The sequence below is a fragment of the Lissotriton helveticus genome, chromosome 8 (genome assembly GCF_964261635.1).
Source record: "Lissotriton helveticus chromosome 8, aLisHel1.1, whole genome shotgun sequence".
NCBI lineage: Eukaryota > Metazoa > Chordata > Amphibia > Caudata > Salamandridae > Lissotriton > Lissotriton helveticus.
Genome location: NC_136069.1, coordinates 354,018,463 through 354,038,095, shown reverse-complemented (window position 1 = coordinate 354,038,095; position 19,633 = coordinate 354,018,463). Strand labels below are relative to the sequence as shown.

Sequence of the window (19,633 nt, the reverse complement as noted above, 5' to 3'; positions counted from 1 at the left end):
GCTAGGCCTAGATTAGTTGCCATTTGTAGAGCTATACAGAGTGATGCCTAATCACTAAGTGAATAAAACACATCAGACGAAGTATTTCCGCGGCGGCGCCAGCAAAAAAAGGCCCTCATAGGAGTAATTATGCCCCTTAGTTTCCTTTACCAAGACAACGCTGGAGTCTTGTTTGTGCGATGTTATCAGAAGACTTTAACATTATTTAGAAGGAAACGCGGTCTAAAATGTGACAACTGAATAAATAACAGTATTTATCAACAGGCAACTCTAATCACCGTTTATTTAAGCTTGAATCAATAATCCATATCTCAACACATGCTGCAAATAATGTGAAAAACGCACATGCTCTCAGCCGTAGCAGCAGAGGAAATATAAAATGGTCATTTTAGAAGCAGCGTTGACGACATAAAGCTGCATTAAAATGAGTGGAGGACATACTCTATAAAAACATTTTCTTAAAACAACTCAATTTGACTAAGCATGGCCGTCTATTAAATTATAAAGGCCTCTACTTTACAGAAAGCCAGTGGTATGATCAGGGAAAACAATCCTTTCCTTATTCAGTTAAAAAGTGACTCACTGGCATTAACAATGTTGGCATTAATGACCTCATCTAGATGCCTGCAGAATCTAGCTGTCACAAACATTTCCGGAAATTACAGGATGTGTCATAGTTATACTGTCACTCTCCAGTGTCACTCCTCCCGGTAGTAAGAGCTGAGCTGGATCACTTCCTCATAACTAAGCAATGATAAGGAGCGGTGAGATGGTGCTGCTGATCACTTTTATGTAGGCTTCGAAGTTGCTTCCAAACAAATGAACAAGGAAATAGTTCAGTATTCCGGCCAGAGCCATCAAGTATAAGAAGAGCATGATGCGCTTTCCAAAGATGTAGCCGGGAGTGCTGCAGAAAGAGAAAAGACAGAAAAGTCACATTTTACAAGACATCGTATAATCCACAACCACATGGAGAGCAAAATGCCTTACAAAATTAGAATCCACAGTGCAGGGAAAATAGTGAACCCTCGGATCAATTGTAATACAGCTATGTTCTTGAGGCTGTGCCCCACTAATATTGCGAGTAGTTGCTTGGCTGCTGGTGCAGCAGAACAGGACAGTGCGCCAGACATCTAGTCCCTGAAACACTGCCTGCACCTCAAACTGACCAGTTGTTCAGCATCTACCTGAAGCTCAACACCACCAAAGCATAATTTCATTTATTTCTCAAGGACAACAAGCAAGAAATAGCACCAACCTGGATCAGTGACCTGAACCTTAACAACTTCAAGCCTCAACCTTTACTGAATGCCAGGTCAGTTGGATTCACCTTGACCCCAACCTTACACTTAACCCTTAGCTGCGGGGTGTTTCCCCCCCCGCTGTGCGGGGGAGAGGAGGGCCACGCGCGGCGCCACTGGGCTGGTGACGAGCTCTGCTCGTCATGAGGCACAGCGGAGCTGCCCTCATGACGAGCTGAGCTCGTCACAGCCACACCCGTTTTCGAACGTTCAGCACAGCGGGGAAATTATCCCCGCGTGCGAACATTCCAACGGCTGTGACGAGCTCAGCTCGTCATGAGGGCAGCTCAACCGTCCCTCATGACGAGCTGAGCTCATCACTAGCACACAAGGGGTTAAGGAATTAATTTTTAAAAACACAACGATGGCTTGGTACCGGGAAGCAGCGTTACAACCGCGTTGTTACAATGCTAACCATTACAACGCAAGTCATTTCTACGACTTACTGTAGGGGATGCTCTAAACTAAGGAATAGTATAATTTACTATTCCAACACCTTCCCTACAGTTGCGCAGGCTGGAGTTGGAATAGTAAATTATACTATTCCTAAGTCCCTACAGCAAATCGTAGAATTGACTTGCAATGTAATGGTATGCGTTGTAACAACGCAGTCGTTGTAACAACCGCGTTGTTCTTCCTGAAAGCAACTTTAGAACTGCTGGTCAAGCCCTCGTACTCTTGCAACTGGATGGTGGCAATGTCCTGCTCTATGGCCTCAAAACTCCACACAGGCCCTACTCACAGGCTCCCTACATGTTACAGCACATCTAATCCAAGGTCTGAAGAAATATGATCTTATACATCCTGATGTAACTCTTTTGGCCTCCCCCCCGTTTTGACCCACACCATCTTCAAACCCAGATGCATCATTTACAAGGCCGTTGTGAGAAGCACCCCCACTGATCTTGTAGGGGAACTTCCCATCACTGGTGCCTCTCGGCAGGTTGTACAACGGTACAACGCCAGTAAATACATTGCATGCATTTGCCTCGCGTTTTTTACCACGCATGTTTTTACGCGATTATGCATTTACATCGCATGCCAATACCACTCATTGTTTTTATATTTAAAAACAATGTATTTGTGGGGAAAGACCTGCCACCCCCCTCAACTTACCTTAAATTGGTGGTATTGGTATGTGATGGAAATGCATTATTGCGGTAAAAAAATTAGTGCTAAAAAATTTGATGCAAATGCATGCAATGTATTTACCTCGTTGTAAAGGCTATTTTCCCTCTCAGCACACCCACAAGCAGGACACCATCAGACTGGAGACTAAGAAGTCTATAAAATAAACAAGGCTACAGGCCTTTTCCATCTATGCATCCAAGATCTGGAACAACACTCCTGTATTCATCATCACTGCCCCAATGCTGCACCAATTTAGGAAAAAGTTGAAGATCTATCTCTTTAAAGAAAACTAAGGGGCAGATTTACAAGGACTGGCGCATCCCAAACTTGATCCATTCCTTCCTTAAACCGGGGGCGCCACCTTGTGGTCTTATCCTGAACTTCGTCCCTCATTGTTGTTTTTCTCTCATCTGACTAGTTTTCCAGCTCTCCTTCCCTACCCCCATATGTTTTATATAATCTTACCACTGCCCCTTCTATTTTGTGTTAATTGCCCATGACCTCCTATTAACAACTTTATAGTGATCTTATTGTGACTTTTTTTTACTGTTTATGTATTATGTCTGATGTTTTTCACTGCACTATTGTCCGTGGCCTCATATTGCTATCATAACAGCTCTTCACCTATTTACCTATCCCCCTTTTATCTTTTTTTTCCTATCTTTTTTTATCCCCTATGCTAACAATTGGACTGTCTGGCAGGCCATACAAAAACTGTATGAAGAATTTAACGCACTACTAATCTCATACACATACTACATGTCCTGTTAATTCTTCGATCTGCCCCTCATATGCTTTTTATGGTTTTTTACTTTTGATGTTTCGAAGTAGCGCCAGTTATTATATGTCGTATATGTTTCTTACCCCTATAGTTATCTTCCACTGCCAATCTTCCTATGAGCTCCTTTTGTGTATCTGTGCTATGATTGTCTGATTCGCTGGACTGTTTTTAACAATGCATCCAACTTGAGAATATGTGCAGCTTGATGACCCAATACTTTTGGTCCTGAACCTAGCGATCCTCACCTTGCGTAGCTTTGCGGGGATTGATTGTTTACTTTGCTGGGGATATTTCAACATTGCTTTAATACTGCTCCCCCACATGTAGCGGTGATGTGACTTGTTTGTTTCGCTGGACTTTAATCTGCTCACTTCCTTCGTACTTTACCTAACTCATATTCTCTTGACTCTGGCCCCTTTCTCTCATATCATCTCACATTCCCTTTCTTTGTTTTTTTCCTCTGCCGAATCCTCCCCTTACCCAACACCGCATCCTTCCTCTCCTCCCTTTCCAAGTTCTCTTCCCTCCATAGCCTCTACCCACGGCCCTCCCTTGACTACTCACGTGACTATCTGACTCTCCTCTCCCCTACATTCTCCTTTGCCTAACATGCCTCCTCTCAATATCCTTCCCCCCTCCCAGGACCTTTCTCTATCTAAACATAGTCCCAACTCCTGGTGCATTCCGTACCCCCCCAATCTTTCTAAATACGCTAGAAAAAAACTCAAACACAACTTCCTCACTCGAAATCCTGAAACACTTACTGTTGACAACTACTACAGCCCTACCGCCCCCATTAAAACGAATTACATCTTCTACTCCAAACGCCCCTCTAAATGGAAAAGCATTTTCACACAACATCTCCCAGTCACTAAAACCTCCAAAATACCTCATGGCGACAGACTTTCCACCACCCCCTCTCCAAACTTTTGTGGGGAAATCAACATCTCCATTTTTAAAACTGGTAACATCCTCATCCAAGCGGCCGTACCCCATCTTAACACCTTCGAACTCCATTTCAGATCCTTGGCCATCCAACTTACCAATTCCACCAACAGCCTCCCATACTCTCCACCTCCTCTCTCCCCACCGACCCCGCCCCACCAGCCCACCTCTCCCGCCCCTGACCTTTCAACATCCAATGACACTATGCAAACTTTGTCACCCATCCCCTCTTTCCTCACTATGACCCCCCTCTCCCTTTGAGCCTTTCCTCACCCCCTCACTCCCAATCCCCCTTGCCCCCAATCAGCCCACCCATTCCCCTCCCTATTACCCACCCTCCTGGCCCTCTCTCACAGTCTCCCCTTCCATTCCTCCTCTAACCCCACTCACTCCTCCCCTCCCAACTCATCCTCAATTACGCTGAATCACAATACTCCTCACCTAGATTCCCCTTCCATTCCTCCTCCAACCCCCCTCACTCCTCCTCTCCCAACTCATCCTCATACCCGCCGAATCACAATACTCCTCACCCTGATTCCCCTTCCTTTCCTCCTCCACCCCCTCATTCCTCCCCTCCCAATTCAGGCTCACACCCTCTGAATCACACTTCCCCACACCCTTCTTCTCCCAACTCATCCTCTCCCTTCCTGAACGACACTCTTCCAATTATCCCCCCCTCACTCCTACACCAATCCGCAACTGTACCTCCTTGCTATCTCCTAACTTCTCATCCACAGAGGTCTCATCTCCCGCCTACCCTGACATGCCACTCCTTCTCCCCTTCAACTACAGCCCTCCCTGCTCTCCTGCCTGCATCGGCTCATCTCCTCCTCAGAACAGGCCTCCTGCCTGCATCTGCTCACTGCCTCCTCAGAGCAGACCCCACTTTGCAGCTAACTCCGAACCCCTTTTATCCTCTTTCCCCCCCACACCCTATTTACCCCCTCACTCTCATCTCAAACTCCCTTCGCAACATCGAACTTAACCTCTCCACTCTTACCAGAGATTTCTCTCGTCTTAGGAACGATTTCCTCAACCTCAAATCCAGCGACCTCCCTCCCCGAAGAAACACTGCTAGCCCTGGTCTAATAAACCCCACCACCCCCATGTGGAAAAGTAAATTTTGCCATGTTCTGTGTCCCTACGTGTCCCCCATCTTATGTTGTATGTGCATGATTAATATGCATATGTATTCCCCATGATCGATTAAAGACGCAATTACAGTTGTGTCCATCTCTAGTATGCCAGTTTTCAGTTCTCGTGAAAGCTACGAGTATTAGGCCTATGTAAAGCTACGATTGCCACGTTTCTCAGTGTGCACGTTATTTCATTGTAAAATCCCCGTTTCTAGGCCTCAAAAGGGCCCGGACTCAGATTCAGCTCCTGTCTCCTGAACCCTCTCCGAGGAGCGATACAGCCCCCACCTGTATCCCTGACCCTTCACTTACTTCCTGCCTCACAGTGCCCGGCTCGGCCTGGCTCTGCCTGCCAGTCTGCCAAGAGTATGTTATGATTCCAGTTATCAGTCCAGCTCTCCTTCTCTGCATTCCTAAGCTACTGAATCGCATCAATAGTTTCAGTCATCGTCTAGCCTTTACGTCTCCATGTAAGAGAAATACTGTATTTATGGTCATTTAATATTCCTCAACACACACTACATGTAGAACAATGCATGCACCAGTCTTAGTGTCTGTTAGCCTTTGCCCTGATAACTTTTGGATTCTATCAACATGTTCTCTAAACATCAGATACTAGATAGTGTTTAGGTACATGTCGCTCTGACTCCCCAGACTTTCGTCTCTCCTTCTAGCTCAGAAGTCATAGCCCCCAGCTTCTCCCTAGTTACACGTCATTGTCAGCTTGCACGCACCACTAGGTTAGAGGTCCCGGCTCCTTCGGTAGCCCCCTCCATGTTTCCGCCCCATTTATGACATATTCTGTTACGTCTACATCACATGTCTATGTATACGCCTCCTGTTACACCCACTTTCATCCTTATCTTTCGTGACTGTTGCTAACTCCACCCACTGTCACACCTACTGTATGTACTGTAATGCAATTGTTTTAGTATATATACTTGTGTATTGTTATTAAAAGCCAGCGCGCTCATTCCAGCTCCTGCCCGACAGCTGTCGGGGCCCCCCTGTTGGCTAGCCATCCCAGATCTTGCCCGTGCAGGTTGTCCTGTTCCTGTCCTTTATGCTGTATTAAACCTGCAAACTCCTACTACCTCGAATCTTGACTCTTATTTATTGAGCTATCTGTTATTGTTATATCTAGTCAAAAATAGAGGTATTATTTATTTATTTACCACATAATGGCGCCCGAATAGGAACTTGCCCTTTCCCCACGCGCCGGTGAAGCCACGCAAGCCCCCTGATCCTCTGCAGCCGTGACGGAACCATACCGTGCACGTGCAGATATTTCTGCTTCAAGTATCCCTCAGGCCCACGGAGGAGACGGAGGTTGCGGTCCAGCATCCAGACGAGGCGGTGGAGGAACGCGGCGAGTCCCGACCAGAGCCCAAGCCGAGAGTCCAAAGTCCGAGGTATCCGGAGGCCCACCCGTAACAGAAGTCCGAAGTTCGTCCGTCCGGCGTCATAGCAGTCCAGTCCAGTCCGAGGCCTTCCGTTCTTGCTGCCCGGTGAGTACCGTTGCTGGGGTAGTATCTAGACAGGGTCAATTGCATTGTCTCTGGTCCGTGGGTTTGGGTACGCAGATCCAACACGAAGTGTCCACTTAGGTGGATGCGGGTCCTGACGTGTCTCTTTATGAGACCGGTAAGTTTCGTACTGTTTTAGCAGTGCATCTAGTTTCTGTTCTAGTCCGTTCTGTTCTCGAGAAATTCATGTATTCTGTTTTCAGTATTCCAGGTAGTGTTTTGTCCGAACTGTTATCCTAAATGTCATTCATGTATTTCAATGTCGTGGTATGAAAGTGGTGTAATTATTGTGTTCATTGTGTATTGTATTGTGTCTAGACTCCAGCCCAGTCATGCCATTGTTTTCCAAGTTACGTCAGTTAAAAACTAGAAAAGGTCTGTTAGAAGAAGCAGTTCCTGTCCCGCCTAGGGACAGTCCAGGTCATTTTATGTATCAAAAGCATGGCATAAGTGCCATAGTGTATCTAGATTTGTGGGTGGAGTACACCAAACAGTTAGAAGAAAAGTATAGATGGCCCGTATCGGGTACATGGGATGCCGAGTGCATCATGCGAGTAGAAGAAGTATTATGGAAAAAGAAAGCCAGACAGTCACAGAAAGATGCCATCGAGTTATGGCGCAAAGAATCTCATAAAAGAACCGAAAAAGAAATCAGAAAGTCAGAATTAAGTAGGGAATCCTTAGAAAGAGCCCAAGAAAGGGAACTAATCGAAATAGGTGAACGAGTTAAAACCGAACAGTCAGACAGACAGAGGAATGCCCTCATTAAGGGTATGTATCCTCTTCTTGCCAAGGGCTTGCCAAAAGCAACCCCGGAGGCATCCAGTAATTTTCCGCCACCCTTAGTTCCGACCAAGTTACGTCACAAACCGACCGCAGCTGATATTTTTCTCTCGTCCTATTTGGACGACACAGTCCCGGAATATGCAAATCCTGTTCCACCAGCTCCTGTAAATAATGTAAATCCTGCTCCTCCAGCCACCGGGGCACCTGTTACAACACCTGTTACGGTACCCCCGGTCCAGCCCGTAGTACAAATTCCCGCCACTTCAGTCACTGTGCCAGCTCGAAGAGTATCAGTCGACGATTCCAGTTTAGGGGCCGCGGGAGGAGGTCCTCCTGGTACCCCGCCGCCAAGTAGACGTCTAGGAGCAGTCGAGTTACATGAACGTGCGTTACAGCGTACGCCCAAATATAAGTCCATTGCAGAAATCAGGCGACTTCTTACTGAATGCTGTTATGATCCAGTCCCAGGCGAGGATAGTATGGTTATATATTCCGTACGTATAAGACAGGTGTCCGAGTATTTGGTCACCCTACCGAATATGAAAGAAGATCTAGACAGAATGTATCGTTTCATTCGTACAGGACAAGATCCAGAAAGTATTGCTGAAGTCATGTCTCTCAGGAAATCTGAGATCCAGTTCATGTTATTAAAGTTTCTGATCAATTGTTTAATTAGGGAACAAGATTCCCCGACTAAAGATCCGAACGAAATGAAAATTTTGACAAAGTGGAGTGATAATATAGCCGAGGGTAAGCACAAGACACTTAATAGTATAGAGAGTATGTACAAGAGAATACGTAAAGAAATAATAAGGTTACACGAACAACGCAAAGAAGCACAAGTAAGCGAGAAAGAAAATGACTCTTCTACTGAAGAGGTAGACGACGAGAATACCGCCAGAATAGCGTATGTAGGTAAATCTAGACTTCCAGACCGACATTTACGCCTAGAACACAAGAAAGTCTTTCATCTTCCAGCACCAGAACAAGGTTCTCTAGAACAAGTATTTCAAGCTACCGATCAAATTCTGAAATCACGAATCAGTTATAGTGAATTAAGTACTATGCATGAACAAGAACTAGCCCGATCAGCAGTCCGATGGATTACTGATTCTACCACTTTTCCAGACGAAATAGTGGCACAAATGTTTCTGAAATTACCCCCAGCCGAGCAGCGACTGGTGGGTATGTATATGATCCAACACCTCATTACTCTGTATGAGGGTCAACATTCTGATCCAGGTCCGTTACATGATGTCCTGAACGAGTTACTCCAGTATAGATGGAAAGGTTTAGGTACCGATTTAATTAGTGTCATTCTAGAACAGCGCCACAAATACAGAACGTTTTTAAATCCGCATTTTGTTCATGTCTCACCTCCAGAAAGTAAACCGTTCTACATAGACAGGCAGCATCCGCTACGAGAAGTACACCCAGTTAGGACAACGGGTGGTGAAATGCAACGAGTATTTGTTTACACCCCAGTTACCAAGATGGAACTCTTAGAGATGAAGAAATTAATTCCCTGTCACGACAAAGATCCAGCAGGGTTCCACCGAGAATTAAAAGACATGCTCCGTATGGGAGAATACACGTATCCAGATATTATTAAAATGTTAAAAGTCCTGTTGCCCGCAGGGGTATACGAAAAACTCAAGGAAAAAGATTGGGAGGTGGGAGAGAAAAAGATCGATTGGACAGCTCTAGAAGCTGAAGATAAGATACGAGTACCAGGTACCGGTCTTGGAGACAAATGTAAAGAATTACCAGAATTATTAATACAAGTTTTACCTAGATTATTAGCCACTAAAAAAGAAGACTGGGATGCAATCTCAGCCTGTAAACAGAAACAAGACGAAGACACTAGTGATTTTTATTCCAGATTTGAGAAATGCTTTATAATAAACAGTGGTTTGAAGACGAGTAGCGAGTCATACCCTCATCTTTTTGTTACTAAATTAGTCGAGAATTCAAGTCCACAAGTTAAAAATCGAGTTTTGAAAGTCGAAAGTACTTGGCAAGCTAGTACCCCGTCTCAGATGCTCCAAATGCTCCAGTATCACCAGAATAGAATCAGAGAAGAGCAAGAACACGAGAGAAGACGTATGAAAGACACGAAAATGAAAGTACTAGTTGCACAATCTGTTCCTCAAGACAGTCAGAAGAGGGGTACGAATCAAGCCAGTCATCCTGCAGCTCCCGTTAAAGGGACATGCAATTATTGTAAACAGCCAGGTCATTTTATAAACGAGTGTGCAGTTCTGAAACACAACATAGCCACTGGTAAAACTAAAGAAAGACCACGTCCGCCTAGACAAGAACAAGTTTCACAGACTTCTCAGCCACAGAATGCACAACAGACAGTTCCAGCACCGCAGCCTATAGCTGCAACACAGCATGTTACACAGCAGATGTACCAGTATGCACAGACAGAGTATCCAGAGTATCAAGTGTATTCATGAAACAGCCTAGAGAGGGAGGTAGGCTTGCCTCTCATCGAGATTCCTGTAGATCAAGAAGGTCCCTATGTACATAGTCAAGTATTGGGGAAAGACAGAAAGTTTTTGATTGATACAGGGGCAAGTAGGACGACTATTAGTCACGACGAGGTTCCAGGGGCTCCGCTCTCAGGCTCTAGAAATGTTTCCCTTGGATTTTCAGGAAAGCCAATTGTTAACGAGATTTCCAAACCAGTTACTCTAGAAGTAGGTCCATTGTCCCGAACTACTGATCTATTGCTTACGAAGTCCTGTCCAGAAAATTTGTTAGGTATTAAGACACTGAAAGAATTAGGTGCAGTTATTTGCTGTTCCCCAGAGGGAATACGTTTGTTTTTACGTGACTTCAAAGGTCACTATGTTTTACGAGATTTTGATCCGAGATTGTCTAATGTTCCGCAGCATCTATGGGCGCAAGGTCCAACTGATGTTGGCTTCATGCAAATCACACCCCATCGTGTGACTCTCAAGCAAGGTATAGTCTTGCCACGAATCAGACAGTACAGATTGCCACCTGAGGCTGTAGCAGCCTTATCCAAAATTATTGACGAGCTCATTCCTCAAGGAGTAGTTGTAGAAACTGACTCCAATGTATGTAATTCTCCTATCATTCCAGTCATGAAACGTACTGATCCAAAAGCACCCCGAGTATATCGATTAGTGATTGATCTTCGAGAACTCAATAAATGTATTATTCCCCAGTATCCAGTTGTCCCAGATATCTCATCTCTATTGACAGCCATTGATTCTGAGGCTACATTTTTCACAGTCATAGACCTCAAAAACGCATTTTTCAGTGTCCCCATTCATCCAGACAGCCAGTACCTTTTCGGTTTTTGTTTAAATGGAAGGAGCTATAAATTCACACGAGCTCCTCAAGGTTTCACAGAAAGTCCTAGCATTTACAGTCAAGCACTTAAGAGACAACTAGACAACATTCACATGCCAACTGACACTGCCCTGCTCCAGTATGTCGATGATCTACTGATCACAGCCCGTTCTGAACATGCTTGCGAGCGAGCATCGCTTACAGTCCTGTATTTCCTAGCCGAGATGGGGCACAAGGTGTCTCCTTCGAAGCTTCAATTCTGTGTCCAGCAAGTGATCTACTTAGGCCACTTACTGTCCAAGTGGGGTAGGCAGTTGACACCTGACCGTATCCAGTTAATAGCGAGTCTTCCACAGCCCAAGACACAGAAGGAGGTACGTGCTTTTATCGGCCTTACTTCTTATTGCAGACAATGGATTCCTCAGTATGCATTTCTAGCCAAGCCACTGATACAGTTAACGACACAGGAGGCAGCCGTATCGACTGTCCTCCCTTGGACATCTGAACATACACTTAGTTTCAATGAGTTAAAGAAAGCCTTATGCCAAGCTCCCGTTCTAGCTACACCGAACTACAGTAAGCCTTTCACACTTTTTGTCACAGAACGTGATGGTACAGCATTATCTGTTCTTACACAAGATCAAGCCGGACAATACAAGCCCTGTGCTTATTTTTCGAGTACACTAGATCCAGTAGCCCAGGATCTGCCTGCGTGCCTCAAGTCAGTTGCAGCCACAGCACTAGCTATCAGACAAAGTGATTCCATAGTATTGGGACACTCCCTGACAGTACAAGTTCCACACTCCGTGGAAGTTCTTTTAAACCGAACACAGACCCAGCACTTGACAATTGCACGTTTGACAGGTTATGAACTGACACTGTTCCAGCCACACATAGAAATCAAACGCTGCAACGTTCTAAATCCTGCTACACTGTTACCGTCAGTTACTTCAAATCCTGTCACACATGATTGTGTGGAAGTTGTTAACACTATGACTAAACCAAGACAAGACCTGACAGATATTCCATTACCAGACCCCGACCTGACACTTTATGTGGATGGTTCATGTATGAGAACGAGTACAGGAGAACTAGTAGCCGCGTATGCAGTGACTACTGAGACTGAAGTTATTGAAACACATCGTATTGACACCCTGTCTGCTCAAGCAGCAGAGCTAGTTGCTCTGACTCAAGCCTGCATACATGCCAAGAACCTGAAAGTTAATATTTACACAGATTCACGCTACGCATTCGGAGTTGTACACGACTTTGGAGTGCTCTGGCAAGAGAGAGGTTTCATGACTTCTCATGGAACCAAGATCCAGCATGGTCTCCTTATTCAAGCTCTGTTAGATGCAATACATTTACCGACATCTATCGCTATCATGAAGTGCAAAGCACATATGAAAGTTACAGACATTATTTCCCAAGGAAATGATCTAGCAGATCGAACAGCCAAGCTTACAGCACAGACACCAGACATACCAGTTAACAAGACACCGACATCCACTCTAGAACAGACTACTTGTATGACAGTTAAGGACCCTACTCAAGATGTCATAGATATCCAGTTACATGCTACCCCCGAAGAAATCAAGAAATGGTCCGAACAAGGAGGGGTCCAGACAGATCAAGGATGGTTGACGAAGGGAAAAGCCACATGGTTTCTCCCCGACTCAATGGTTCAAGTCATTATCAATACCGCACATAGTCCTGCACACTTAGGAGAAAAAGCCATGTTAGACAGTATCCAGAACATTTGGTTTAACAAGCATTTACGAGCTGCAGCCAAGCAGAAAGTCCGTACCTGTATGATATGTTGCCAATTCAATCCAGGTAAAAGTGTCCCGGTGGAACAAGGTGGATTCCAACCCCCTGACCACCCTTTTGAAGTCCTCCAGATGGATTATATTCAGATGGAGCGATGTCGAGGTTTCAAGTATGTCCTTGTAGTTGTATGCGCTTTGTCCAGGTGGACAGAAGCATATCCAGTCCCAGATTACACAGCCGCGACCACTGCCAAGCAGCTGGTTCGTGAATATTTCCCCCGCTATGGACTCCCTAGGGTCGTGTATTCTGATAACGGCCAGCCATTCTCATCTGAATTAATGAAGCACGTTTCCCTTTTGTTAGGGTACCAGTGGAAGTTCCATTGTGTACGCCATCCAGAAGCAGCCGGTCTCGTAGAGAGACATAATCAAACCTTGAAAATCCGCATTGCCAAAATCTGTCAAGAAAAAGGTGTAGACTGGTTAGTTGCCCTGCCAGTCGCTCTGTTCTATATGCGCATGGTCGCACATTCCAGATCAGGTCTGTCCCCTTATGAGGTCGTATTCGGCCGCCCCCCAAATATGTGGGGTACACCTAGACCCCGAAGTATTACAGATGTTTCCAGTAATATGCTGACAGATTACCTAGCTTCCTTGATGTCTGCCCTACACTCTTGTCGTTCACAGGTTGCCGCCGCATTTCCAGACAATACCGAGGTGAAACCGCATGAAATTGTTCCAGGAAGCTTGGTTCTCGTCCGGAATTTTGATCGTTCAAGTCCGCTGGAGCCTCGCTGGAAGGAGCCGAAGCAATTCCTTCTAACCACCCGTACTGCCGTCAAGTTGGAGGTCCGTAAGGGGTGGGTCCATTTGTCTCATGTTAAGAAATTTCACGGATCCCGACTACAAACTGTTTCCAAGAACTTTACCAAGGATTGCATTTTACCTAAAGACTGCCAAAATACTATTCTCAAGGACTGTCCCGCAAATGACATTGATACCAAGCCTCCCCTGTTAGAGAAAACTCCACAGCAGGAGTATAAAAGTAAGCTCCGGTCTAGTAAAATAAGTCAGCCAGTTTAATTGTCTAAGTCCTCCCCTAGGTGAAACGGTTAGACAGGTTTCTGACATGTATGAAATAGACCCCCATAGTGAGAGAGTTAGTCAAAACTCAATCCGATGTATCGTTTTTCTAAGTTTTATATTGTTTCTCAGCCTGATGGTTACCTGCACGGGTTATGCATTTCATTTATGTTTTCCAATTTCTCATGTAAATAAGTTTTCTAATGCTACAGTAGAGCACACGTTTAGTGATCTGCCTCCTCACGAACTATCCTATCGTCTTGCTATGCGCAACAATTCATTTATCCGTATGTTACATTATTCACACCAGACCAGCAATGCCACAAATTGTTGGGTGTGTGGTCGACTCCCCCCTTTCCAGACACCGAAGGGAGTTCTGCCACTCTTTCCTTATCCGTTCTCACATAATGGCTCATGTGGAGCCTGGTCCACGTTAACGTCATCCTCAACTGATATGTCCCTTCTGAACAGTACATGTTTTCCAGACAAGCAAGGTCTTCCCCACAGAACAGGGTTAGATCTAGAAAATGAAGTTTATAATTTGGGTAATTATTCTTCGAATTTTATGGTCCTGAATGTTCAGTCTGATCCTACTCCAGACTTACCTGCTATTTCAGTATTACCAGTCAAAGGCGAATTATGTGTCCGAAATAACGGTTCCGTACATGTAGGACACAGTGATTGTACTACTATTGTCGAGTATAGTGACAGTGGGAAATCTATTTTCAAAGCTTCACGTCATTCTTATTTTGTTTGTGGTCAGACCGCATATGTTCGTCTGCCCCTCGATTGGGAGGGAACCTGTTACATTGCCTTCCTACTGCCACCAGTTTTCCTAGCCCCATCTGATTATCACAGAAACACACATCTAGTACACATTAGACATAGAAGGGAGATCGAGTCCCCGATTGTCGACCAAACTGAAACTGCTCTAGAACAGTATACAGATTTCAATAGAGGATTCTTTTTCTTTATAGGACCTATCCAGAATAGTAAGTTAATCCGTAGATTAACCAGAACCCTTGAGGCAGTAGTGAATGAGACTGCTTCTGCCCTAGGTAACTTAACCGAAGAGCAATCTGCTATGAGATTTGTCGTGCTCCAAAATCGTCTCGTTCTTGACGTCATACTGGCCGACAGAGGAGGAGCATGTAGAGTCATCGGATCTAGTTGCTGCATTTTCATTCCTAATAACGCACCGTCTGTTTATTCAGCTATAACCAGACTTCATAAAATTGCCCATCAGTTACACCAGAATCCAGGCACCTGGACATGGTCCGGTTGGTTTTGGAGTATTATTTCTGCCTGGGGATGGAAAATATTGTCATTTCTAGGTATTGCAGTAGCGATCATATTCAGTTGCTGCCTCTGTATACAATGTGGCCCTGCGATTTGCGGCATTTGTGCTACCTCTTGTATTCCTAGTCCCAAGTCCCGTCCTAGATCCCGTTCCAAGAAAATTCGAGACGAGCAAATGATACTGTATGAAATGATAGATGGTATCATGAATATTGATGTTTCCTGATGGAAACGTAGTGACAAGGAGGGAATGTGGAAAAGTAAATTTTGCCATGTTCTGTGTCCCTACGTGTCCCCCATCTTATGTTGTATGTGCATGATTAATATGCATATGTATTCCCCATGATCGATTAAAGACGCAATTACAGTTGTGTCCATCTCTAGTATGCCAGTTTTCAGTTCTCGTGAAAGCTACGAGTATTAGGCCTATGTAAAGCTACGATTGCCACGTTTCTCAGTGTGCACGTTATTTCATTGTAAAATCCCCGTTTCTAGGCCTCAAAAGGGCCCGGACTCAGATTCAGCTCCTGTCTCCTGAACCCTCTCCGAGGAGCGATACAGCCCCCACCTGTATCCCTGACCCTTCACTTACTTCCTGCCTCACAGTGCCCGGCTCGGCCTGGCTCTGCCTGCCAGTCTGCCAAGAGTATGTTATGATTCCAGTTATCAGTCCAGCTCTCCTTCTCTGCATTCCTAAGCTACTGAATCGCATCAATAGTTTCAGTCATCGTCTAGCCTTTACGTCTCCATGTAAGAGAAATACTGTATTTATGGTCATTTAATATTCCTCAACAAACACTACATGTAGAACAATGCATGCACCAGTCTTAGTGTCTGTTAGCCTTTGCCCTGATAACTTTTGGATTCTATCAACATGTTCTCTAAACATCAGATACTAGATAGTGTTTAGGTACATGTCGCTCTGACTCCCCAGACTTTCGTCTCTCCTTCTAGCTCAGAAGTCATAGCCCCCAGCTTCTCCCTAGTTACACGTCATTGTCAGCTTGCACGCACCACTAGGTTAGAGGTCCCGGCTCCTTCGGTAGCCCCCTCCATGTTTCCGCCCCATTTATGACATATTCTGTTACGTCTACATCACATGTCTATGTATACGCCTCCTGTTACACCCACTTTCATCCTTATCTTTCGCGACTGTTGCTAACTCCACCCACTGTCACACCTACTGTATGTACTGTAATGCAATTGTTTTAGTATATATACTTGTGTATTGTTATTAAAAGCCAGCGCGCTCATTCCAGCTCCTGCCCGACAGCTGTCGGGGCCCCCCTGTTGGCTAGCCATCCCAGATCTTGCCCGTGCAGGTTGTCCTGTTCCTGTCCTTTATGCTGTATTAAACCTGCAAACTCCTACTACCTCGAATCTTGACTCTTATTTATTGAGCTATCTGTTATTGTTATATCTAGTCAAAAATAGAGGTATTATTTATTTATTTACCACACCCAAACCGTGGAAAACAACTCCCTTGCTTTGCCGGGCTCAAAGACCACTCCGCAACACTTGCACCCTCTCTCACCTGGAGATTTCCGACCTTCAAAATTCCTACCCTTCATATTCCTCAACCATGAACACCCCTCCCCCTTCTCTAGCATCCCCGTCATATTAGGGACTAGTCGTATTCCCCTTTCACCTGTCTCACCTAGACCCCCTCCTCATCTCACCTCCATCCATGCCCTCCCATCTCCTAAACCCACTCCCAAACCCCTCACCTGCATGCTTGTTAACTGCCACTCTGCTGCCCGACATGCCATAGAAATCTCTGAAACCATCCTTAGCGAATCCATCGACATTGCGTTCCTTACAGAATCCTGGCTTAATGACCACTCTACAAGCATTCTTGACCTACTCTCACCCCCGGGCTACTCCATCATTAGGAAAGATAGAGCCATCCGAAAAGGCGGTGGTGTAGCTATCATCTTCAAAGACATACTACAGCTCTCCCTTATCAATAACACCGAATATGCCTCCTTTGAATACCTTATAGCCGAACTCAAAATACAGGGTTCCTCCCCCATCCGCCTTCACAATATATATAATCCGCCTGGAAATCACTACCCATTCATTGACGAGCTATCGAACCTTCTTACCCAATCCTCAATTTCCAAATCTAAAAACATCTTCCTGGGAGACTTTAACCTCCATTGGAATGATACCAAAGATCCCTTAATCTCCCTCCTCTCTGACCTTCTTGAAATTAATGACCTCAAACAAATCTGTCAATCACCAACCCATTCCAAAGGAGCCACCCTTGACGCTATCATTACCAGCAAAGATCTAGCCCTCCTATCTAATATCATTCCCATTGACTGGTCAGACCATCACCTTATCCTGTTCTCCATAACCACCTCTGTCTCCCCCCCTCCTTCCAAAACTATTAAACCCATGAAACTGATCAGAAATCTCAATCACATCCCTCCCGACTTACTTGAATCCAAACTTCCTGCCCAGCTTCTCGATATCCCTCCCTCCCTTAACACGAATGAACTAACCGAACAATATAACAAAGCTGTCACTGCTACCCTTGACCTTCTAGCCCCTCTCAAACTCAAAAAACTAAGAAATATCCCCTCCAAATCATGGTTTAACACAGACCTAAATAATGAAAGACGTAGACTCAGATTAACTGAAAGATTATGGAGACAGCACCCCTCTCCTTCTAAACTGGCCCGCCTCAGACTTGCTAGATCGTCCTACAAAAAACTAATCTTTAGACAAAAAACTTCCTTCTTCAGGTCACAACTAGATCGAGCTCAAAATAGGCCAAGAGAACTATTCAACATTGTGTGCAATCAAACTGCGTCCGCTCCCCCTGTCACACTGGCCTCGACGACTAGATGTGAAGAAATAGCTCTCTTTTTTTCAGACAAAATTAAACTAATTGAGCAATCCTTCCTCTCTACTGCGATCCCTACCACTAACCCGAACATCTCTCTTAATATCCCACCCTCCTTCATAACTCCCCCTACACCTACTACTGCCCATCATAACTCTGATCTCCCTCACCCCCCATTGCCCTCCATTTTCCTTGACTCCAATCATCCTAACTCTCTTACTAAAAATAATGCCACTTGGCTTAACTTCCAGGCAGTCACTGAAAAAGACGTCTTTAACATCATTTCCAAACTCAAGCCTTCCTCCCACACCAAAGACCCTCTACCCTCCAAACTTGTCCAAAACCTAAAACACATTATCACCCCTTCCTGGACCTCTATTATCAACAGCTCCCTTGCCACCGGCTGCGTCCCCACTTCATTGCAACTAGGCCAAATCACCCCCATTATCAAAAATCCTTTGGCAGACCCAAACGACCTCAATAACCTTCGTCCCATCTCCAACCTTCCCCTTCTTTCTAAAGCCCTGGAAAAATGTGTTCTTCTCCAACTACATAGACACATTGAACACTTTAACTTACTAGACCCCTTCCAATCTGGCTTTAGGAAAGGATGCAGCACTGAAACCGCCATGCTGAACATTGTTGACGACATTCACCACTCACTTGACAATGGTGAATCTAGCCTTCTGATCCTCCTTGATCTCTCTGCAGCGTTTGATACTGTTAATCACTCTGCTCTTCTCAATGTTCTTAGAGATCGTTTCGGCCTGAATGGTACGACACACAAATGGTTGGTCTCATACCTACAACACCGTTCTCAACAAATCAAAATCCAAAATTGCCTATCTAACCCTACCCCCATCTCCTTAGGAGTTCCGCAAGGATCCATCCTCTCTCCCACACTCTTTAACCTTTTCATGGAACCCCTCACACTAATTCTTAAACAAGCCGGGATCAACTACCATCTCTATGCTGACGACACCCAACTCTATTATAAGATTAAAACTCATGCTGACATCCTTCACCTCAACAACACTCTCATCAAGATTCAAGCCTGGTTCCACATTAACCACCTCAAACTCAACCCTAAGAAAAAACTGAAATTATTCTTTTTTCCCCCAAAAACAACCAGCTGCCCATTCAGAATTGGATCTCCGACCTTAATGCCCTCAACTGCTCCTTATCTTTGTCCTCCTCAGTCAAATCACTAGGGATCTCCCTTGACAACCTCCTTACACTCAAGGTACACATCAATAATTCTGCCAAAGGAGCCCTCTTCACTCTTCGCCACCTAAAGAAAATCAAGCCCTTCATCCCTATCGATGATTTCAAACTAGCAGTCCAATCCCTTGTTCTTTCTCGCATCGACTATGGCAATGCCATTCTCACCGGAATTCCCAAGATCCACCTAGCACCTCTTAAATCTGTGCTTCACCTTGCAGCTAGGCTTACCTCAGACTGCAAGCGATTCGACCACATCTCCCCTGCCCTTAAAACCCTTAAATGGCTCCCCATTGAAGGTAGATCCACTTACAAAACAGCCTGCATTAGACACAAAATTCTCCATCAAAACACACCGACCTACCTCGCTAACAATCTCACTAAAGCCGGTTGCTCCCGTTCCTTGAGAAGTACTAACACCCTACTTCTTATCCCCCCCCTTCTAAAAAAGAAAAACACCCAGTCTCGATCCTTTTC

The 19,633-nt window shown here is 45.0% G+C and overlaps 1 protein-coding gene across 1 annotated transcript in view; it reads right to left on the bottom strand.

The window, feature by feature from the left end:
- Positions 1-253: 253 nt before the first annotated feature.
- Positions 254-19,633, bottom strand: part of ALOX5AP (arachidonate 5-lipoxygenase activating protein) — a 119,776-nt gene continuing 100,396 nt past the window's right edge. Inside the window, exon 5 of the mRNA XM_078657141.1 lies at positions 254-907. Within this exon, the coding sequence (XP_078513267.1) occupies positions 745-907 (163 nt within the window). The 3' untranslated portion in view covers positions 254-744. The remainder of the gene's footprint in view (positions 908-19,633) is intronic.